Here is a 21,767-nt window from a genome sequence, read left to right on the forward strand (position 1 = left end):
TGAATTTGCCACAGGTGGAGTCCACTCAAGTTCTAGATAAATCGCAAGATACTCAAAGCAAACAGGATGCAAGGATCTGAATATTATTTATATATTATAATTTATATATTATAATATATTAGATATTTTAAGACAGTTTATTACTGCAGATAACTTCGACTAGATGCTATAATGTTTTTACAGAAAGTCACCGAAGTTTGTTAAACTGTAATGATTTTTCTATTAAAATTTAGCCATAGAAGTTACACATTTAAAACAAAATTGCTTTATATGACATTTTGTTTGGCAAAGTAGAGTATGATGCAAGAAACAATGCATTACAGGATGGCCTACTATGGTAGCTTATTATACTGACTATATATTGTGAAAAAAATGTTTTGTGGAATTCATTTTTTTCCCCCAAATTAAAAACTACAATATATTTATATATACTATATGTGTCCTACATGATTCACAAAGTTGGGTGATATGACGAAGGGCAGAAATCCCAAATTCAACCACAAGGTTACCCAACACATGCAAAGCAAACGTATTGCCAGGGCATATATCTCACCAGCGACTTAAGCTGAAGTGATTGCTAGCAAAAATGCAGTTTTTAGAGATACCCATTTTAAATGAGGATTCTGGGAATCAGGCAATGCACTGGCTCCAGCTGATTAACAGTTTACACTTAAGGGCTTACAAGGCACATGTGGTGGGGCTCCCGTGTTCAGAAGTGTCTCCTGGACTGTGAGGTCCACAGGTGGCTGAGGATGCCAAACCTTGCCATATATTTGGGACAGCCGATCTGCTTGGAGAGGAAACCGCTAGGGTGTTCTGACAACTAGTGAAAGCAGTGGCTTAAAATTCAGTACAGTGTAGGAAGAATCAGTCATAGAGGAGGATAGGCATACAGGTGATTTGTCCAATTATGGGCTGGGGAGAACCACAACTGGTTTTCATGTGCCTTGCCAAACCTTTCCCAGATCAGGGGTACAACTTCAGTGTTGGTGACAGCACTTCCCTGGAAGTGTATGCACCATCTTAACAATGCATCCGCCACACCATTGTACTGTTTCGGCAAACGAGTTGCTCTCAGTGACGCCACGTGGGACCACCTGAGGAGATTCTGTACCAGGTGGAGAGAGCCACTCGACCCCATGTCACCCTGACTGTTCATATAGCTGACAGATATGACACTGTCTAAGCAGGACAACAAGTGGTGACGTCTCAGAACCGGCAAGCATTTGAGTGCCAGGTGTCCTTTTGGGAGCATCGCCAATGTTAAAACCAAACCTAAGCCCTTATGTGTAGGCACAGGTTTTCTTTAAATACATGGAGCCATACCTAGCCACACATGGAGGATATGACAACATAAATCATAACATGTATATATAATAATGACAACATAAATAATAACATTTGAACAAGTGTATATTGCTGCTCTGGAACTTGGCACAAAAAATATTTCTCGTCATATTTGTTAAAAATCATCCTTTATTTGTATTTTGAACACACTTTACAGTACTGAACAGTGAAACAAAAGAAAAATATACTGATATATATTTATATATTTGTTTTTTATATTTATATATATATCTATATATATAGTCATTTGCTTATTAAATGCATTTTATTCACAAAATGACACCTCAGTTCTCTCAGAGGACAACCTTTCATAAAAATAATATAATATAAAATAACTTGGACACATTATACACATTACAGCAACATCATTTACAAATATTACAATCATTTTGTTGTGTTTTTTTTCTCTTTATATTATCATTTATTAACAAGTAACATATTGTTTAAAGCCCAGAGAGTCATTCCATAAAGGATTCTCATTAGAAGAAAGTGACTTAAAATACAAATAAACCCTCTTCTACTCAAGCCACAATCTTTATCAAATCAGTCTGCCACACCTTCAGTCAAACTACTGTAAATCTCATGACTACCAGCCTCTACAATGTGGATTATTACTGCAGAGTATTTATTTTTTTTTTCGTCAGGTTGCAGGGAGAGAGTGCCGGTATGGTTGAAAAGTTTGGGATCAAGCAATGTGAAGTGCTTCCCTTGTGCAAGTGTTATTGTATCACTTTAAAACAATAAATCTACATGTGGTTTAACCTAGACTAACCACCTTACAACCCAAAATAAAGTGCAGGTTTAAGAATTCACAAATGATTAGGCTGCCATCAAACAAAACTAAAATATAAAACAGTTTTGTGATTGTAGGATTTATCTAGTCCTAAAAAAGAAGGTTCAGGGAAAGAGTGTGTAGGTTTTTTCTGCAAAGTTCAACCATTCAAGTACATTTTATTACCACTAAACATAATAAGCGGTCAGTGACAATGAGAAATTCTGAGTGATTTTAAATGTACAGACTGACATTACAATATATACAAAATAAGCAGTGATAAGTCTAATATTTATATTGTCTTGTAATCAATTCTTCAATATCACAATCACCAACCAGCATGATACAAAAATAAAAACTGTACACAAACTGTCCAAAGAAAACTTTTCCTTTTGATATTCAAAAAGAATGGCAGCAAGTAATTAATTTCTTTATAAGAAACAATTGCTACAGTATTGTGTTAAAATGGCAAGAAGTATTTGTTTGCTTAAGAGCTTGCCTCGTTAACGAAAAGCCACAAACAGAAGCATTTTCTTGGGTAACATACGCAAATGTATGTGGGGATGTCATCAGTTCATACAACAGATCTACTTCCCTTGGGGTTACAAGTCTATAATCCACCAATTAGATGCCAGTTAAACATCCAAGCAAACTTATTAGAAGCCATTCACCAAGGTACCAAAACCATAACTTCTGATAACATGTATTATTTTATTTAATCAACCAAGCATTTTGTTACTATATTTATATTGGTGTAACGTCAAAGTTCAGTTGCAACAGGCACACACTTGGAGCTAAGGTACTGACCAGCAGAAACCAGCTTGCCACCACATCCATAGAGGAGAAGTTTTCTCACAAAATACCCACAATTTCCCAGTCAACTGTTACATTCAGAGTCACAGACAACCCATTATTTCGATGAAGGCTAACTGCAACATAGATTCAAAGACCCTGGTAAACATAAATGTGATCCTTTCACTTTGACATTTGTGATAGATGTATTCCAATAATAATGGGCTATTCAATGAAAATAGCTATTAGTATCAGAGAAGACAAAACAGCTGACATTTAGTGAAGGTGTACAGACAAAACACAAATATTCTGGGATCTCTTATGAGCCTCAGGACAGTCAGCATAGTGCCACATACAAAAACCCTGCAGTGTTAAGGCATAAAAACATCAAACTTAATAATGGCTGCATGTGACTCCCTGTGCTCAGTTCCACTGTTTCAAGTTGCAACTCTCCACCAATCCCTCAGCCAAGGTATTAGTTACCACCCATTCCTTTGGTAAGCCAAAATGGAAAATATTATTGGCTGTGATGGAGCATGGCTGCATTATATGAGCAGGTGAAAGTGAATCTGTGCTGCTATTGAAAGGATTCTGTGATTTCCGCTGTTTTCACAGGACCATCCTGAAATGTAATTCAAAAGAAGGCAAAATCATAAATTCCGAAGAATAACATGGCTTATTCTCAAAAGTGACTATCCTTGTTTGCATTAAATGTGGTAGGAGACAGTAGACCATGAGCAACTCCCATGGCTAGTTCCTTAATTCAGTCCCCAAAATGTTCGACAAGAACGGAAGCAACCAAGGAAGACCTTACATAATAAAATGAGGTTTTCAACACAATAACAGAAAGGCTTCCAATCATGCACAACAGTGAGAGAGCGAGAGAGAGCGAGAGAGAGTGATAAAGAGAGAGAGAGAGAGAGAGAGAGAGAGCTTGAAACAAGCAACAATCAAGAAATGAAGACAAAAGAAGACCACTATCCCACGATGCATTGCTTCACGGCAGCTCCAGAGCTGAAGCTGATGGTTCAGAAAGGCACGTGGCCATCTCACACTGGTAGCACTCCTGGTAAAGGGAAAAAAGGGGCCAGACCTGTGCCACAGGTCCAGTCTTGTGCCACTTGAACTTGATAATCATGCTTCCACTTCCCCATCCTCCCGCCTCCACAGCAGCAGCCAAAGCTTCTGTCTCTCTGCAGCAGGTGTCCTTATGGGTTTATTTCCGACAGAAATGGAAAATAAGTCACTCTGATTTAACTAATCGTGTAATTTCTGAGGATTTCAGTCTCAGAATGCATTAAAAGCTGTTTCTGAGCATTAAAACAACTACTGAGATGGAAAATAGTTGGTATTCCTTTTAAGATGGCTTTTTCCAAAGAGATCCCAAATCCCTTCAAAGTTTCCCCAGGTGTGTGCACATATCTTTTGTGATTAGATTAGACTGAAAATGTTTTGTGGATGTGTGGGTATGCATGTTTGCATCTTTATGTTGGTATAAATGCACGTGTGTGGGGATCTACCAAAATTCCAGAGTGCTACATGGTCTAAATGACCCATTTGAAACACCACTAAAACTGTATTCCTCCATGCAAACTCTTACCTTCTGCCAGAAAGGGGCCCAGCACCCATTCCAAATCTACAGTTGCTGTGTGAATTACTTCTCTGATAATATTATTTTCTTCCCTTTTTGAAAAATAAAATTAAATATTTTATTGAGTTGGTGCAGAAATATTGTTTTGTTCATGGTATGGCCATGAAGTAGAGGGTAAGGTACAGAGAAAAAGAGAGTTCTCTTGGGACCACCTGCACTCCTACGATATTCCTGACAGCTACTGAGCCTCACGTATCGTCAGCAGGTGAGAAAGACGATTCCTCTTCATCCTCTGCCTCCTCTATTGGACTCGCATCCGAATGTCTTTCCTCATCTTCTTCCTCTACCACTGACTGAACCTGCAGTCGCCTCCTCCCTCCCCTCTCTACTGCCACTACCTCCTCTCCACCACCGGCATCCTGTCCTCCCCCAGGATTCTCCCCTTCCTTCAGCTCTTTTGGCACCTCCTGCTCAGTGCCACCTATATGATTGTGGTTGGGCCCAGCCTCCTGAGCTGGCTCACCTTCCAAGGTAAGCTGGAATTGAAACTTGTCTGTGCAGGAGTCAAGCTCATTATCGGTGATTGGAGGGGGCGAGGGGCTCTGGGGGATAGTGCTCTGGTACCAGTCCCGGTTGTCCTCAAGGGTGTCCAGGATTTCCTGAGCGTCAGGGTGCACTAGGTCGCCCCATGTCTCCCACAGAGGGTGCACAATGTAATCAATAAAGCCCACCTATAAGAGATAAGAAAAAAGGTAGGTTATGAGGTACTTGGTTAGACTTGGCAGGTACAGATTTTATCACACATCAGCGAGCATGAGTGTATAGCTGGGTAAACGTAAAATGCATATCTCATCACTTCCTAATCTTTAACAGAACTGAAACTGGTGTTACAATGTATTATTTCAAATCAAAATTTGGATTGTAAAACCTGGGACATGTGGCTAGTTTATGCTGCAATTTGCCTCAATTCCAGGCTCAGGCTGAGAAAATGAGGCTGTCACAAAGCTCCCCAAATCCCAACTCCGAATAACCAGTAACCATTCAGAGGTCAAGGTGAACTGTTCATTGATCATGGATATTTCATTTTCATAAATACAAAAATAGGTTAATTTCCAAATAAATTTTCCTTCGGTAGCCATCTTTTTTTTTTTTTCCTGAAATTGCTTTGTTGTCCTTGGAGGTAGGTTACTAAAGTCAATGCTTAATGTTTATACTAACAGCTAACCCTGTAGTACTGATACACAGGATAACAGACTTGTTGGCTGGTAAGGATTTGGGCTTAGGTTAAGAAGAAAAAAACATACTGGACAGGGTTGGGTGTCTACTGGTTGATATATGACCAAAATCAAAATGTTGCTTTTCTAATAGAAAGCAGGAGAAATCCCTGGCAAGTAGTCGAGGATATTACAAAGCAGGTAGAACTCAAAGCCATAGGCATCGACAAGGATACCTCCTCCACCAACTAGTCTAGTCCTTCTTGTTACTGATTTGTATGCCTCAAATACCCTTAAAACCTCCTTCAAACACTAAAGAAGCTAGTGAAGAAAACTATTTCAGATACTTGAACTTATTGTGACCTTGACCCTGTTTGGATCAATTAAAAAATCCAATCAGTTCATCTGCTGCTTATAAAGATTAGATTAGCTTCAACTTTATTGTCATTGTGCAGAGTACGAGTACAGAGCCAATGAAATACAGTTTTTCACATATCCCAGCTTGTTAGGAAGCTAGGGTCAGAGCGCAGGGTCAGCAATGATACAGCGCCCCTGGAGCAGATGTGTTTAAGGACCTTGCTCAAGTACCCAACAGCAGCAGCTGGAACCCCCAACCTTCCAATCAGTAACCCAGAGCCTTAACCGTTCAGCCACCACTGTCCAGAATAAGTCCATATAAATCCTACAAACAAGTAGGATACAAATTGTTTTTGAGACATCACACTAATGAGAATCTCAGACACATGCCTTCTGGTGGTTTTCAAGTAGGCCTTCCCTCTCTGCACATTAAATCGACACTTACCTCTCATTTTTCCTGCTAGCCGGCCTGTGGCTATGTGATGAGAGGTTGAGTGTGTTACCTCGAAATGTACTGTTCTCTGCTGAATCAGCTAAGTCACCTGGATTTCTGCTAATACCCATTTTCTGTCCACACAACAGACCCTTCATTCTCTTTACTTGGTTGGTTTCTAAGGTGCAGTACTAGCGTTTGTGCAGATGGCACTTGTGCAGTGTCTGTCCCTTAAAAGCTGAAGGCAGACACAAGCTATGTGATCAATATCTCAGCATTGACCATCTACAGGACACAGTATGTTACTCTTATATGTTTTGCGCTGACTGAATGGCAGTGCAGGTGCTGCCATGGTCTGCTTAGTTGGCAGATTTGGACCCTGATTCAAAGTTCAAAATTCCAGCTCAAGTCCTGCAGCCTGTTTGCTAGTCACACAACATGGACACAAAGCTCAAAAACAGTCTCAGTGACATTCTAGGCAAATTACCATCTTGGCAGCAGACATAGCTGATATAGGTGTTTTAGGACTACACAACTCTAAGGCTCATGTCCTTCAACAGAGCCCTCCTTATAGCCCAATGACTAGTCAACCTCCTTGCTCCCCTTTGGTGTGTGAGGATGCTATGTCTACAGCCACATCTGTGAGATTCTTCTAAACTGATAACAGATTGTTCAATCATCATGTTCAACTCCGGTCTCAGAAATGTCTGCAGATGGGTCTGGGTTGGTCTCTGCCAGCTCACACATGCAGCTGACAGACTCGAATCTAGCCATGGCAGCCACTTTTAAAATGGTGTTGGATGGTGCTCAGCAACCCACAGCACCAAAAATTTCCTATGCATCAGTGCAATAAATGCCGTGGGAACATCCCTCTTATTTCTGACCCCAAAGTCTCAAAATTCAACTTGAAAAGCCAAAGCATTTGCGTGTCACTGCTGAGTGTACGCATGATGGAAGCACACTTGCACGTGGAAGCTTCTCCGCTTGCTTGATTCACTGCTCTGAGCTCATGAGTAGGAACTGTCAGAGTTCTAGCATTTTTTTTTAGCATTTAGCGTTTTTAGTGTTTATATGTCCAGGAGCGCTGTACAAGTAACATTTCTGCTGGAGTGACTGACATCCAGCACTGCAGTCATTCTCATTCCCATGTTCTCGTTCCTATTTTTTTTATTCGGGTCTTTGATACTCTGTTTGCTGATCAACTGACTCAAGCCTGTTTTTACACTGGCTAAAAAATAGGCTAAATCTTGGATGCACCCTTTAGTAAATATGGAACAGCTCTAACTGGATGATCTCAGAAGAAGTTGTTGTCATTGACACTGTGGTTTATTAAATGCAGGGTTTTTCCTTGTGAAACTTGTGACCCAGCAGTCCAGGAAACACTCCTGAACAGGAGAGCCTGTGGTTTATGGGTCTTATATGCCCACAGGTGGAATTTGTCCCACAAATGTTGTGCACCCATTCACTGGATCCAATTCATTGCTTGAGTTCCAAAAACTTTTCTCGAGGGACTGCTGAACAGTGGCAAGTTCTCATCTACTCAAAAGGTATATATGGTAGTCATCACAGTGCACCACAGCACCATGGATGGCACTTCTCTGAGCACTCATAAACTTATTACAGTGTTTCTGAAAGGGACAAGGCTTTTGCATCCACCACAATTCCCTAAGAGATTGGTGTGGGATCTCCCTCTTGTGCTGGAGTCCCTTAAGGCTCCTCCTTACAAGCCTAGGCAAGATACCAAACTGAAATGGGTATCTCTGAAAAACTGCCTTTTTGCTAGCAATCACTTTAGCAAAGTGGGAGAACTACATGCCCTGGGGATAAGCTCACTTTGCACATGTTTTTGGCCAAATGACTGTGGTGTACTATTGGTTGAATGTAGGCATTTCTCACAAGTCCATATCATCCAAGTTTATGAATCAGGCGACTCGACTGACTCTGCAGTAGTATTTATAGCAAATACTGCATCATATTTCACTATGTGACTTTGATGGAAGGTCTCAGCATGTGTACACATGCACTTGGTGATTATTATTCCTAGGACCACAATTACACAATTAAATAGCATTATTTTTCTTAAAATGGTGATTAATTTTTGAAATGAGAGTTAACACAATGCCACTGTCTAACTTTTAAGTACTCCAAGTATTCATATCTGTATTCATATTTATATTTAAACTGGGAGAGGGAATGGTCTACGGTGGAATTGTTTTCGTTTGGTGTTATTTTTTGTTTTGTTCCATGGAAACAGTGGAAAAGGCTAAAAAAAAACAAGGCGTCTGAAAAATCACTTTTAAATTCACAAATTATAACAACAAATTGCAATTTGCACAACCTAACTTTATTCAACTCCTGAACCAGATGTCCTGTAGAACTTTCTGACAAACTTTCTATCTTCTTTCTAATGTGACTAACATGACTAACTATGTTTCAAAACAACAAGGTCTTTCCCAAATCACATAACTGTTGTTCATAGTTGGCAACAATAGCCAACTAATAGTATTTTGATCAGATTTACGTTAGTTTTTGGGTTTGCTACATTTCAGAAAGATCAGAAAGTTCACTGTACCATATTCTGCTATGAAGCTGGGACACAGTGAGAGTCATTAGAGAGAGCTGCCCAATAGCTCCATACTTTCACTTGTGCTCGCATTACAGAACTTTTTTGTTTCATGCTGCGGGATTCCAGTCCCAATGCACAAACCTAGTCTCAATGTGAAGCTTTCTGCTAGGCTTTCTAAAAAATGTATAGTGCACGTCATATTCGTAATCTGTATTTTTATTTGTTTAGAACACATTATCTGTTTAATATTCGGTTATGTCCCTAGTGTGTGTGTTTGTGTGTATTGTGTATGTACCTGACTCTTTTCCACAGATGCAGTGTGTTTGTCACACATGGGGCTGATTTCCATCCCACGCTCACGTTCCTTGTCTCCCTGCCGGAAAAACTCCTCCATGATGCGCTCTGTCCACTGCCGGTACACTGCCAGAGGCTTAGTGGGGTTGCTAAGGTCAGCACAGTGCACCATGTTTCTCAGAACCTACACATAAGCACATATATACATACACATCATACAAATATAATTTAAATATGAGGCTCCTCTTTTAAATTAAAATGCCCTGAAGATGCAATAAGCAATTATCACCATTCCAAAGAAGCATTATTCACTTATATTCATTTTTTTATTACAAGGAAAGGAACAAAAACTACATACAAATTCACATACTGGTTTTCAAAACATTCAGCTGTCTTCAAAATGAAATGTTAGTATTCATTAAAGCAAAATATATTAACAATTATTGCAGTCTGCAGTCTGAAAGTCCACACCCTCACTGCCTACAGACTTAGAGCTCTGACCTCACAGGTTATGAAAAGTTTGGAAAGGATGATTAAAGACCACATATAAACATGAGGGCATGTTATTAGATTCCCTCCAGCTTGCATATGATTCAGGAGGAAGTGTACGGATGACGCCACATTCAGCTGGATTTATACTACACACCAACACCTGATAAAGCTTCTGACAATTTCATAGTGGATTAAAGGTAGCAGGCTTTTGTCAGTCACTTGTCTCACAAATACTGAAAAAGAAATGATTTGCAGTAAGCTCCAAAATTACTGGCACCTTTCAATAGAATGAGTAAGATTGATTTTTTTTTTTATAAAATAAACATGCAATTCTTAAAATTTTCCATTCAAACAACTAGAAAAACTACTTACTGTTTCTCTAAAAAATATTCTCATAAGAAAAATAAAGAATAAAAAAATAAAAAGCTTCCCAGATAAAACAAATTAGTTATGTCCACCAGTAGCAACATTTAATTGTACAACGTTAATCGGTCGCGCATCTGGGCAATTGTAAACGTAACTGGATTATTGGCCAGTATTGGTTACCGTTTTATGCCTCATGTCCAAGCAAACTGTTGGGCCCTTGAGCAAGGCCCTTAACCCTCTCTGCTCCAGGGGTGCCGTATCATGGCTGACCCTGCACTCTGACCCCAGCTTCCTAACAAGCTGGGACATGCGCAAACACTGCTATGCTGAAGACACTCAACTCAGCCTCTCTTTTCCTTCCCTCAGACACTCATCTTTCTGCTCACATCATCTCCCTGGACAACAATCAGCTCACACCATCTGATAATGCACACAGCCTTGGGCTAGTTCTGGACAACCAACTATCCTTCTTGCCTCACATTGCTAACCTGACTTGGTCATGTAGGTTTCTCCTTTAAAACATGTGGCTGAGGATCTGGCCTTTCCTGTCCACTGAGGACACTCAGGTGCTTGTTCAGCCCCTTATCATCTCAAGATTGGACTACTATAACTTGCTCACTTAACATATGCTGACCACTCTGGCCTATGATGTTGCAAGAGCAGCAGTTCTCATCACACTTTCCCTGGTAGGAGATAGGACAGAACTACCTAATGGGTGGGAATTAGCAAAGACTGAATAAGAAGAAAATATGGTACACTCCAGGTACCGTAATATATCTCATGCTGTTGGTTTTAGTCATGTTTAAAGCAGTGTCTCTACAGAAGTGCTTGTGTTACCTGTATGCGGTCAGTGTAATGATCAAGCAGAAGCACTCCTGAGCTGGTCACTTTCTTAGTCTCTACCATGGTCTTTAGATCCGCCAGCAAACTCATATGCTTGGACATGTCTGTTGCCAGTACCTTAGAAGACAACCAAAAAAACAGACCATGGGTCAGAAGAAAAGCTAAATTCTAATATTAATTCTATTGAAACACACCACATCAGCAGTGCCTCACCATGTCAATAACCAGCTTGCGCAGGCTTTGGCGTTGCCGCTTGCTCAGGTTCTGAAATATGTCACAGTTGTCTTCATGGAGGAGCTTGAAACCCACAGCAAGGTGATGGTTTTCTAGAACTGACTCGTCATTATACATCAGAGCCAGCTCTGAGTCTGCAAAGACAGAGATGGACAGGTCAAGCAGTTGTGGGGCTGCTTTTCCAGCAAATAATTAAAAATCTATGAATTATGAATCTGTTTTAATGAAACTGGTTGTGTTGATTGTTGTTTGTGTGAAAAAACATTTAAAAGTTTTACAAGTTTAAGCAGTGTGGGAGGTAGAGGAGACATGACAATTACAGACAATATTTATGTATGCAGAAAAGTCAAGGTCATATTTTGGTCATAAATAATTTGATCCAGTACTGCAAATAAATACACGAACAATAATTCAAAACAGGCATTTAACACATGCATGCATATACTCAGCTGGCACTGTAGTAGGTACACTTAGGATATTCCTTCTTAATTTATCAGGTACAGCTACACTAGCTACACTATATGGCTAAAGGTATGTGGACACCTGACCATCACATCCATATGTGTTTCTTCCCCAAACTGTTACCACAGAGTTGAAAGCATACAACTGTATAGAATGTCTCTGTATGCTGTAACATTACAGTTTCCCTTCACTGGAACTAAGAGGCTGAAACCTGTTCCAGCATGACAATGCCCCTGTGCACAAAGCGAGCTCCATGAAGACATGGTGTGTGAAGGCTGGAGTGGAAGAACTCGAGTGTCCTGCACAGAGCCCTGACCTCAACCCCACTGAACACCTTTGGCATAAACTGGAACGCCGACCGCACATCAGTTGCATATGTCTATCTTAGCTTTGGTTGGTGGGTGTAGTCCTGGTGTGAGTTTTTTAGGGACAGCAGTGCTGTGGGTTTTAGACATGATGTACACTCACTGGACACTTTATTAGTCAGTGCTACCTTGTTTGTAGGTGTGTAGTACAGATTATAGATCATTTTGGCATGCCCAGTTTGTTTTAATCATATTTGCCTTTATTAGTTGACTTCACATGATCCTTTTTAGACTATATATGCTTGTCTTTTTAGGAGATACTTCTAGGGTAGCTGTAAAACTGTTCATCAGAGTCTTATTTATAGTCAAACTTAGTTCAAGATTTCATTCAAACTGATCATGTTGATATTCGTATAATTTATAATTTTCCACTGTGAAGGCTTACTGGTATTAATGAGAAATTGATTGGAAACTCCAGGATGGTCCACATCATGGATGGCAGCAGCAAACAACGCAGCCAGAATTTCCAGATCAGTGAAGACAGCCTGTTGAAGAGACGTAATAGAATCTACTCACAATGCACCATGACTCATACCAGCAACAAATCTGGTGGATTTGTATCGTTTCAATGATGGGCAACCCAGAGATCTAACTGTATGAGAAAAACTGCACTTACGTCCAGTGCCGGCGTGGATAACAGCACATGTGTTGACTGTGTGACGTCAGCTGCATGCAGGCTGTTGTGGTAGGCCACATTGGCATGGTAATGATCTTCTAGCGTCATCACATAGGTAATGAATGTATCCACAGGGATACGAAATGTCTTTAACAGATCACGCTCCTTGGAAGAGACCAACAAACAACATGTACTGTGGTACACTATGCTTCTCTTAGCAACATTAACCAGAATTTAATGAATAAAGTAACATTCTAGGGAGCAGCACAGAAACCAGAAATTCATCAGCTCAAGTACCTGGAAGATGGCAAACATGATGCAACTCAGAGGTCTGTTATTGGAAAACTCAGCCACTCGGAAAATATTAAGGCCCCACTTATTCAAGTCATCCAGCTCCTGCAGAAAGCATACAAATATCTTTTAACATGAGACCATCCGGCTTATCTTGCTTAAAGACATTTTTATGTGTTAAGGAAGGCAATCAGTACCCTGGCCAGTGCATCCTCATGCTCAGTCTTGATCCCAAATCGTGGCAGAGCCTTGCTGGTCAGGCTGGAGCTGTGTGTCAGCTTCTTCACGCCACTGATATGGCACATGGGCTTCTCACGCTCCCGCAGTGTCGGGGATGGGATCTCCACTTCATTTTGCTTGTCTGAGGAACATACACAGACCTCATAAATTTAAATCAACAAAGATGTAGGAACTGCAGAGCAACATTTTGGTTGCTATAAAGCTGGAGCTCCATGGAGTTAAAAATAGCAGCAGAATTGGGCTAGATGCTGTAGAACAGAACGAGCGAGTTCACTCACCTAGGAAGGTAGTGGAGATGTACTCAGACACCTGGTTCCCTGAACGGCTCATCTCAGACAGATGAGACAGCTCCCTGTTTAGCATCCTCTTAAACTGAAGGACAGAGAGAGGAGAATGATCAATATCTCTGATGAAAAGTAACATAGTAGGGTTGGATTATATTACAGTATTTATAATGATACTTGGTATGTAATACTGGACAAGAATTAATGAAAATTACAAATGACTGTCTACCAGTGGTGTTCACAATAATTACAGTTAGTGAGTAAGCATGCTTTCATTACCAGCAATAATCAATATAGAATGATATGAGAGCAATAGACTGTAAAAGAATACAGCACATCATGAGATTTCTGGTGTGTAGTCCATGCTGCTATAGATATTTATAGGTATTCATTAAATTTCTTTGACAAAAAATAGAACTCGACCAAAGTCCAGTCCTTCTTGTTTCTAATTTGTATGCCACAAATACTCTTAAAATGTACTTTAAACAGTAAGGAAACTATTGAAGAAAAACTATTTCAGACATTTAACCTTGTTGTAACCTTGACCCTGTTTGGATCAATTCCAAAATCTAATCAGTTCATCTGTCCTACAAACTCGTTCTTGAGATATCTCGCTAACAAGAATCTCAGATGGACAGATGGACAGACGGACAGACAGCCCGAAAATATAATGGTCTACCAAAAGGCCATCTAAACTCAAAGAACACCACCTAAACATTCCAGTCTATAAAACATAAAACATTGTCAATAAGTAAGCAAATCATATTACAATTACTCCAATCCTAATAATTCAAGTGGGCAATAATGGGCAAGCTCTGGACAGTACAAACAAAATAACAATTTGACCTGCAAGAATCCAGCATAGCCTGAACAGCTACCAGCTGCCAAAACACCGGCCAAGCTGACCGAGCTGGTAGACCATCTTTGCCAGTTTGTAAGTGCTGGTAGATGGAAACAGTGTCTGAATATCCACCACTAATGCTACATCATAGCCATGTTGATTTAAAGAAAATAACAGTGAGGCAGTTAGAACATCTCAAACATCTACTGATCAGTTTTATCTAGAATTAAGGAAGCTGGAAAATAACTTGCAGCTGGCAAAGCTTGACCAGCTCTGCCTGTGTTTTAACAGACTGGTAGCTGGATTGTTCAGCAGGGCTTTTCTTTCATAAATAAGCCATTTTATTAAAGCCAATTAGAAATAATCAGGCATGAAAGATATGATAATATGAGTCTGTCAAAAACAACTCATCATGTACTATTCTGTGTCATTTACTAGGCTGTGTGTGTTAGTTATGCAATACACATATGTCTGGTAGTATTTGACAGATGCTCATTTAAACCCAATCTCATCTCTAATATTATATTGTCAAGTCAATAACATCTATACATAGTGAAACTTTAATTAAATGCTGGCCAATCAAGCAATCCTGGCACAAATCACTGAAATGAAGCAATGGCAGAAGCAGATATTTGTGATATCTTGCAAACCCAAATGCACAGATGCAGAGGAATATGTTTATACATTACTAAATTACTGCTAGGGTTAGATAAAATTATGTAAACACAGCCTAAAAGACATAACTAGACCCGACAGACTCGCTGTGGGATTCGGATGAGACCCCAGCGCGGTCCCACTGACTGGTCCTTCACACATTACAATCTCCATGGCAACCAGCAGGTTTCCTTAGCAACTGTCTCCTCACACTCCCTCCTGCGGCATTACAGGAGCAAGTCAACTGGTTGGGTGACAGTCAGAGAGAGTAGGCAGGTGTCTGTCTTTGACCTCCTCCAAGGTCATCGCTCTATACAGCAACTCACTCTTTCTCCATGTCCCCTGCTCTTTCGTGTTCTCCCTCAAATCTTTCTCCACATCATGCTTTTCCATGCATTATTTTGTCCCTTTTTCTCTCGACTGCTGCCTCCCTGCACAAAGCTGCTATATCCCCTGCCTTTACTCCCTCTCTCTGTTGTCTTCTTTTATCTCTTCCAATAACTGATCTTCTTCCTTCCATGGATCATAATGCCCCACCAAATTAGACTGTAGTCTCTTTATAAGACTAGACATACCAAATAGGTAGACATGAACAAACTGATTCAGAAATATGTGGAGCAAGAAAAACCAAATGTAAAGATCAAACTAATTACTGTTCATTACCAGTAGGGATGAACAACCCAGTAACAATATCAAGGTGACTGTAAACCTCACCAAAAGGCCCTTATTTACCATTTATCAAGGTCATGACTTCACATTTTATATAATTGTAAAAAAAATCAATAGAGAGATAAAAGATCAGGACTAATATTATAAGGAATGTGCTCAGTATGGTTCTATGGTTCCCCCAGTCATTAAGAATCCCTTCACTGAATTATATATAATGTCCCGAAGGTGTTTGCATGATGCCAAGTCAAGCTACAGCACTCATATTCTGCCATGTTTCTTCAAGAGGGTCATCTGACTTCCTATTCACTGCCATTAAATAAGCTTATTACCATTAAACAATACCTAGGAAAAATGAAATAACTTTCAGTTCAGATCATAACGGATTTAATGCACACCTAAGGTCTGAAGTCAAAGTCTGTGGGTTTGGCAAGTTTTTAATTAAAAATCAATAGAACAGACCACCTGATGTGAAAGTCAGTTCATGATTAGCAAATAAAGTCTCCCACAAGATAAAATCACACTAATGAAATGCTCAAAGGAGATCAAATTATGAACATCCAACTGGGAGAAGTACAGAGCTAGATATTTATTGGTGTAGTCTAAGTGCTCGTAGGATGTAAAAGATGGAGAGAGGGATAGGAGGAACGGGTGTGAAGGACAGAGAGTGAGACAACCTCTAAACAACAGAGCAAATATGCCAAAAAAGAAGTGCTCTTGAAAATGCCATTCTTCTATGTGTCCCAGACATGCTCCTGGTGTTGGTGGTCAGGTTCACAGCTCAGAATTGATTTGAAGACCAAAGCAAAGAAGCCAACAGTTTAGAGAACACTGTCTTGTAGAACATACACTGCACATGTACCTTAAATCTGTGAAGCTAAGATGCTTTGAAGTCAAAATAATGAATGTTTCTGTATATCAGGTAAACTACTAGAAAAACTAGCAGTATGCATAAAAAATGATCAGATCAATATTTGGTATGACTGTTTTCCTTTGCCTTTAAAATTTCATCATTTCTTTTCATTACACCATCATGCAGTTTATTAGATTATTAGTTTATTAGGAAATTAGCTGGTAGGTTGTTCCAAGCATCTTTGACAACTTGCCACATTTCTGTAGACTTTCGCTGTCTCACTTGGATGTTTCTGTTTTTTTCCTGTCTATTATTTAATATTCTTCTTTCTTTAGCAACAAATTAACTTTCTTTAATTAATCTGTAACATCTTTTTGTTACCAATCTATTTGTTATCTATGTGGTCGAGTGGTTGTTTCTTAAATATTATTTATTTATTTATGAAAATGAATGTTTGGCCATCTAAAATTGACTCTTTCCTACTGATTAACAAACAGTTAACACAAAATTTATAAAAGAATTCAGAGTGCCTATGACTTGCACAGTACTGTTAAGTATGATTAAAAACTTTTTTATATATATATATAAATAACTATCTGATGTCTAACCAGAATTGTCCAATTGTTTTTGCCAGAATACCTAATTCTCCTCACCTTTGGCCTTTAACACTCTTAATGCCCACTTTTAACAATCACTCAGGACAAACACCCCTTCCCATTTGGCCTGGGAGGCCTCTACTTCCTGTCCCTACCTGGTCCCACCAGCCAATGAGCCAGGGTTTGGAGCAGGTCTCACAGAACAGATCCATCAAGGGGCTCCTGCGCTCGGCGGCCTGCCCTCCTCCCTCCAGCCCTCCAACCGCCCCCAGCTCCAGCTCTGCCCCTCCTCTCCCCTGCAGGTTGCTGTAGCTGGAGGAGTGGGGCAGCCGGAAGGCTGCAGGGCCAGGTGAAGGTCCAGGTGAGGTAGCTGGCTCGATGGCCTCCACCACACCCATGCTGAGTGAGACCTGCGGCACGGGCCGCTGGCACAGGCAGGAGGCACGGTAGTGCAGCGGGGCTGGTGCAGCACTTGTACCCCAGCGGCATGCGGGCGCAGTCAGGGTGTGCTTGCTGAGGCCACAGCCAGCCCCGCCAGGCCACTCCAGAGTGTGGATTGGCAAGAGTCCAGGCACCCAAGAGTTCTTCCTCTCTGTTTTTCGTTCCCTGGTGCTTTACATGCAGGTGTCAGGTGCAGGGTGAGTTGTAAACGGCTCTCCAGGAGCCGCCTGGATCCGCAGTCCAAGAGGGCTACATTGCATCCCAGCAAAGGACCAGAGCTGACCCAAATCCAGCCGCGTGGGGAGGGGGGAGAGGAGAGGAGTGGACCAAGATGGAGAATTCCGGAAAAGGCAGACCGTCTGAAGGGCACGGGGAGGAGAAGGCAGTGCAGAGCAGGACAGAGACAGTGTAGTGAATGGGAGAAAAGTGGGAGGATGGAGTTGTGGGGAGACTGAAAGGTGAGTGAGACCAGAATGGCGACGATGGATGAGAGGGAAAGAGCGAATGTGATGACAGGATAGGATGGAACAAAACAACACAGCCAGCTGGCTACTAACAGGAACACTTGATCCAAAACATACAAAGAAAACCGACAAGCAACACAAATGGAAGAAACAAGGAAACAAAAATAGAGCCAGGGCCTTTAGCAATCCTATTCAAGCAAGGGTCTGGAAAAACAGCTTGTCTTTTGCTCGCTGTCCTTGGGTCTGTTGCCCCTCCCCCACGGTGGAGGTTTGAGCCGGGCCCCACGTTGCCACGGTGTGCACCGATCCTGTTCTAGCAAAGAGCTTAAGCTGCAGCTCCTGTCCGTCCGGTGATATTGCCTCCCTTTAGAGCACCAACTGCTTGAATCTACACACAGATGTGTCTGGCTAACCGATCCACTGCTGCCTGTTTCTGTGTCTTGAGCTCTGTCTCCCTGGATGCTGTAGACAGCTCTTGCAAGCTAATCAGCCTCTTCTGACGGGAGCGTGCATGTGTGTGTTTGTGTGCGGTGAGTGTGCGAGTGTGCACTCTTGATTGCGCATGTGCAGCAGAGGGCATGACAGTGTGTGTGGGGGGAAAAAAGGAAAGAGTGTGTGTGTATGTGTGAAAGACTCAGAGGTTTATGCTGATTTCTCCATGAACGGCTTTGGGTGTATGTCTTTGCTGATACATCACCATTTTCATCCCCAAAATTTAAAGCACTGTCAAATCACACACTTACAACCCTGTATACAACAGTCTTCCATCTTTCAGCTGTGTGCACACTGTACAATTACAAGGATGAGAACGAAGAACAGCCATGCATATTGCAACCCAGCTGTTTTGGGGCAATAACAAAAATGAGAAAATTATCCTATTTCTTTAAGAGAGAAAGGTAGCAAAGAGAGGTAATGATATGCCATTGGCTCATATTGAAAGTACATGTTTTGTGGTCACTGCAGAGAGCCAATAGTAAAGCAGGAGGGGCAGACCCTGCTGCAGTTCCGTAGCAACCAAGGTTAAAGCATAGACAGCATCAGGACCTGAGAGCACCCTGTTCCCATCCCTTCTCTCTCTCTTTCTCTCTCTCTCTCTCTCTCTCTCTCCCTCAAGCCTCCCTCTCTTTCCTTTTCTTTCTTTCTTGTTCCCTTTTCTCTCCCCTCCCTCTTCTAAAAGCCAGAAGCCAGTGTATATGACAAGGCTGCCAGGCATTCACACAAATGCGCATTTGGTTGCACATACTGCAGGAGAGAGAGAGAGAGAGAGAGAATGTACTCAGTAGGAAAATACATTTTAATCAGTTCCTCATACTAATGAGCACCTACACACAAAAACCAACAACTCAGATTTAAATGGAACAATCTGTGGTAAAGAAAACCACACCAAGATAACATTCAGTTTCTGCATTCTGCAGTCTTAAGTTATCTGTTTCAAATGTCTGATCTTTTGTGTTGTAAAAGAATTGGATCCAATGAACTGGAATCTCGCTGGCCATATTACAGAGTGTCATGGGTATACAGTCACTATTACTTCAACGTAAGCCTGTAACCCTGGCCAGGAAGGATTACATGCATGTAGATATACAAGCTGATACCAGACAAGAGGTATAACTGTTTTAATGTGGCAACACAGCTGAAGGGATTGTTGGAATTGTAATAATCCCTAGTGGTAGTGCTGCAAAAAAAGGTGAAAGCACACCTTATTGGAGGCCATCTCGCTGACAGAACGATGTGTCTGGATGGTCTCCAGCTGGTCCAAACACCAGTCCAGCTCCTCCAGGGTTTCCCGTGCCAGCTGTTGGTATGTCTCTTCTGTATTACAGAGACACAAGAATAGTTAAAACTTTAGCACGACTTTACTCACGCATTAGAACAATGTTAGATCACTGTGCTCAACCCCCTGTAGAGTCTGGTTCAATCAGAACATTAGGCATCTTCCCAGGAAATTTTCTCTCACTGTATAGCTGAAATTCTGAAAAGTCTTTGTATCAAACATATCAAGGTATGACTGCTTTCAGATCAGAATTACAATACTGATATCAATACAATACTGATAAACAAATCACACAGCAAAGAAAGCCTAATAACCATGCAAAACTGTGAAACTCTAATACATACAGTATATAGCATTCAGTGTCAAAGAAAACCTGCTGGAATTCATTCAAGTTACTATTTCCAAATTGTAATGATGACTTAAGACCTTTTTGCAACAGAAGTGACAGGACACATGAGGCTTTTCATTTTACACCGGACGCTGCATGCATGTTTCAGGTATACAAGGAGTGGAGCACTCGATTCTGTGATTTCTTTGACTCTTTTATATAAATATAACACACAAATATCAGTAGTGACCATCAGAATATTATAAACATGCATTACCACTGTATCATCTCATAAAGTTAATTAATCCAGTGGTATTTGCCCTCCTACATTCTTTGACAGTTATATTTTTGCAATGTTTGAATTTTACCCAAAAAAGTAATAGTTAAAAAACTAAAAATGTGTGTAGAAAGTCTGTCTTTAAAATGATAAGAGAACCTTTACTGAAGTGGCTATAATAACATTACCTTCATTATGCACATAAAAAGTAGCACAGCAGTGCAGTATCCTTACAATTACAGTGAATCCATGACCCTAAAGTTATCACATCTACCTGAAATATGAGAACTGATCAAGGATTATAATATTTTTTATAACCTGACTTAAGACCTTTTTGCATGACTTAGGTGGTAATCTGATATTACAGCTTGTGGGTCTGAAGCAAAATAAACAGAATCAACATAAAGTGATACCAGTGTAAACAGAGGACAAAATGCTACCTGACCTGAAATTTCTTTCTGACATTTACAGCTCGCTACCACACTTTTGGTCACCTGTATTTCACCCCGTGTGGTATGGTGCAAGCTGCTGCACCTTTGTTTATGTGAATGACAAGCCTGCAAGCCTGTCATTTTATTGGAAGGTAAATATATTCTTAATACATTATTTGTTAAATCCCTTTAATTATTTATTGTAATAAAGGACAGACAACCCCTGGACAGCTAAACTCTACACTAAGGCCATTTTTAGTTTCCATGATCATTCCAGTCGCAGGCCTTTTTGGCACTTAATGTTTATAGCCATAATTCCTTTTTTTGCGATCATGCAAGTAGATTTTCAATCCTACCCTAGATTAGTACCCTGTTCTGTTTTTCTTGGTATGACATCTTCTGAATTAAAATCCAGAATGTTCTCTGTTGCATAGACAAGACACTCTGTGTGGAATTGAGTGGAAATTGAGTTTGCCAAAAGGAATGTTGGAGATTCAGCAAACATGTAGAAAAAGGTTCTCTGGCCTGATGACACCAACAGTGAACTTTTTCAGTTTGGCCTTGGCACAAAATGCTATATTTGGTGGAAATCTACCACTGCTTACCAGCCTAAGAACAACATCCCCACAGTGAAGCATGATGGTGGTAGCATCATGTTGTGGAATTGCTTTTCAAGAAATCAGCAAGGACTGAGAAAGTGGTTAGAGTTGAGGGCAAAATGGAGGGAGCCAAATACAGGGCAACTGTAAAAGAAAACCTGTTCCAGTCTGCAAGAGATTTAAGGCTGGTGCAGATGTTCACCTTCCAACAATGGCCCTAAGCACACTAACAAAGCTACAATGGAGTGCTTCAAAACCAAGAACCTGACTGTGTTAGTATAGCC

The 21,767-nt window shown here is 40.7% G+C and overlaps 1 protein-coding gene across 3 annotated transcripts in view; it reads right to left on the reverse strand.

Annotated features, from left to right (window-relative positions):
- Positions 1 to 570: 570 nt before the first annotated feature.
- Positions 571 to 21,767, reverse strand: part of pde4a (phosphodiesterase 4A, cAMP-specific) — a 57,632-nt gene continuing 36,435 nt past the window's right edge. Inside the window, exons 6-15 of one of the 3 annotated variants that reach the window (XM_026929895.3) lie at positions 19,774 to 19,886; positions 13,554 to 13,647; positions 13,233 to 13,396; positions 13,042 to 13,140; positions 12,745 to 12,909; positions 12,514 to 12,613; positions 11,281 to 11,435; positions 11,062 to 11,184; positions 9,368 to 9,550; positions 571 to 5,233 (exon numbers count right to left, since the gene is read on the reverse strand). In XM_026929895.3, coding sequence (XP_026785696.3) covers positions 4,751 to 5,233; positions 9,368 to 9,550; positions 11,062 to 11,184; positions 11,281 to 11,435; positions 12,514 to 12,613; positions 12,745 to 12,909; positions 13,042 to 13,140; positions 13,233 to 13,396; positions 13,554 to 13,647; positions 19,774 to 19,886 — 1,679 coding nt within the window. In that variant the 3' untranslated portion in view covers positions 571 to 4,750. Of the gene's footprint in view, positions 5,234 to 9,367; positions 9,551 to 11,061; positions 11,185 to 11,280; positions 11,436 to 12,513; positions 12,614 to 12,744; positions 12,910 to 13,041; positions 13,141 to 13,232; positions 13,397 to 13,553; positions 13,648 to 17,324; positions 17,774 to 19,773; positions 19,887 to 21,767 lie in introns of those variants that run through there. The other 2 variants (XM_053228365.1, XM_053228366.1) reach the window with 2 other exon arrangements.

Source organism: Pangasianodon hypophthalmus, chromosome 23 (genome assembly GCF_027358585.1).
Source record: "Pangasianodon hypophthalmus isolate fPanHyp1 chromosome 23, fPanHyp1.pri, whole genome shotgun sequence".
NCBI lineage: Eukaryota > Metazoa > Chordata > Actinopteri > Siluriformes > Pangasiidae > Pangasianodon > Pangasianodon hypophthalmus.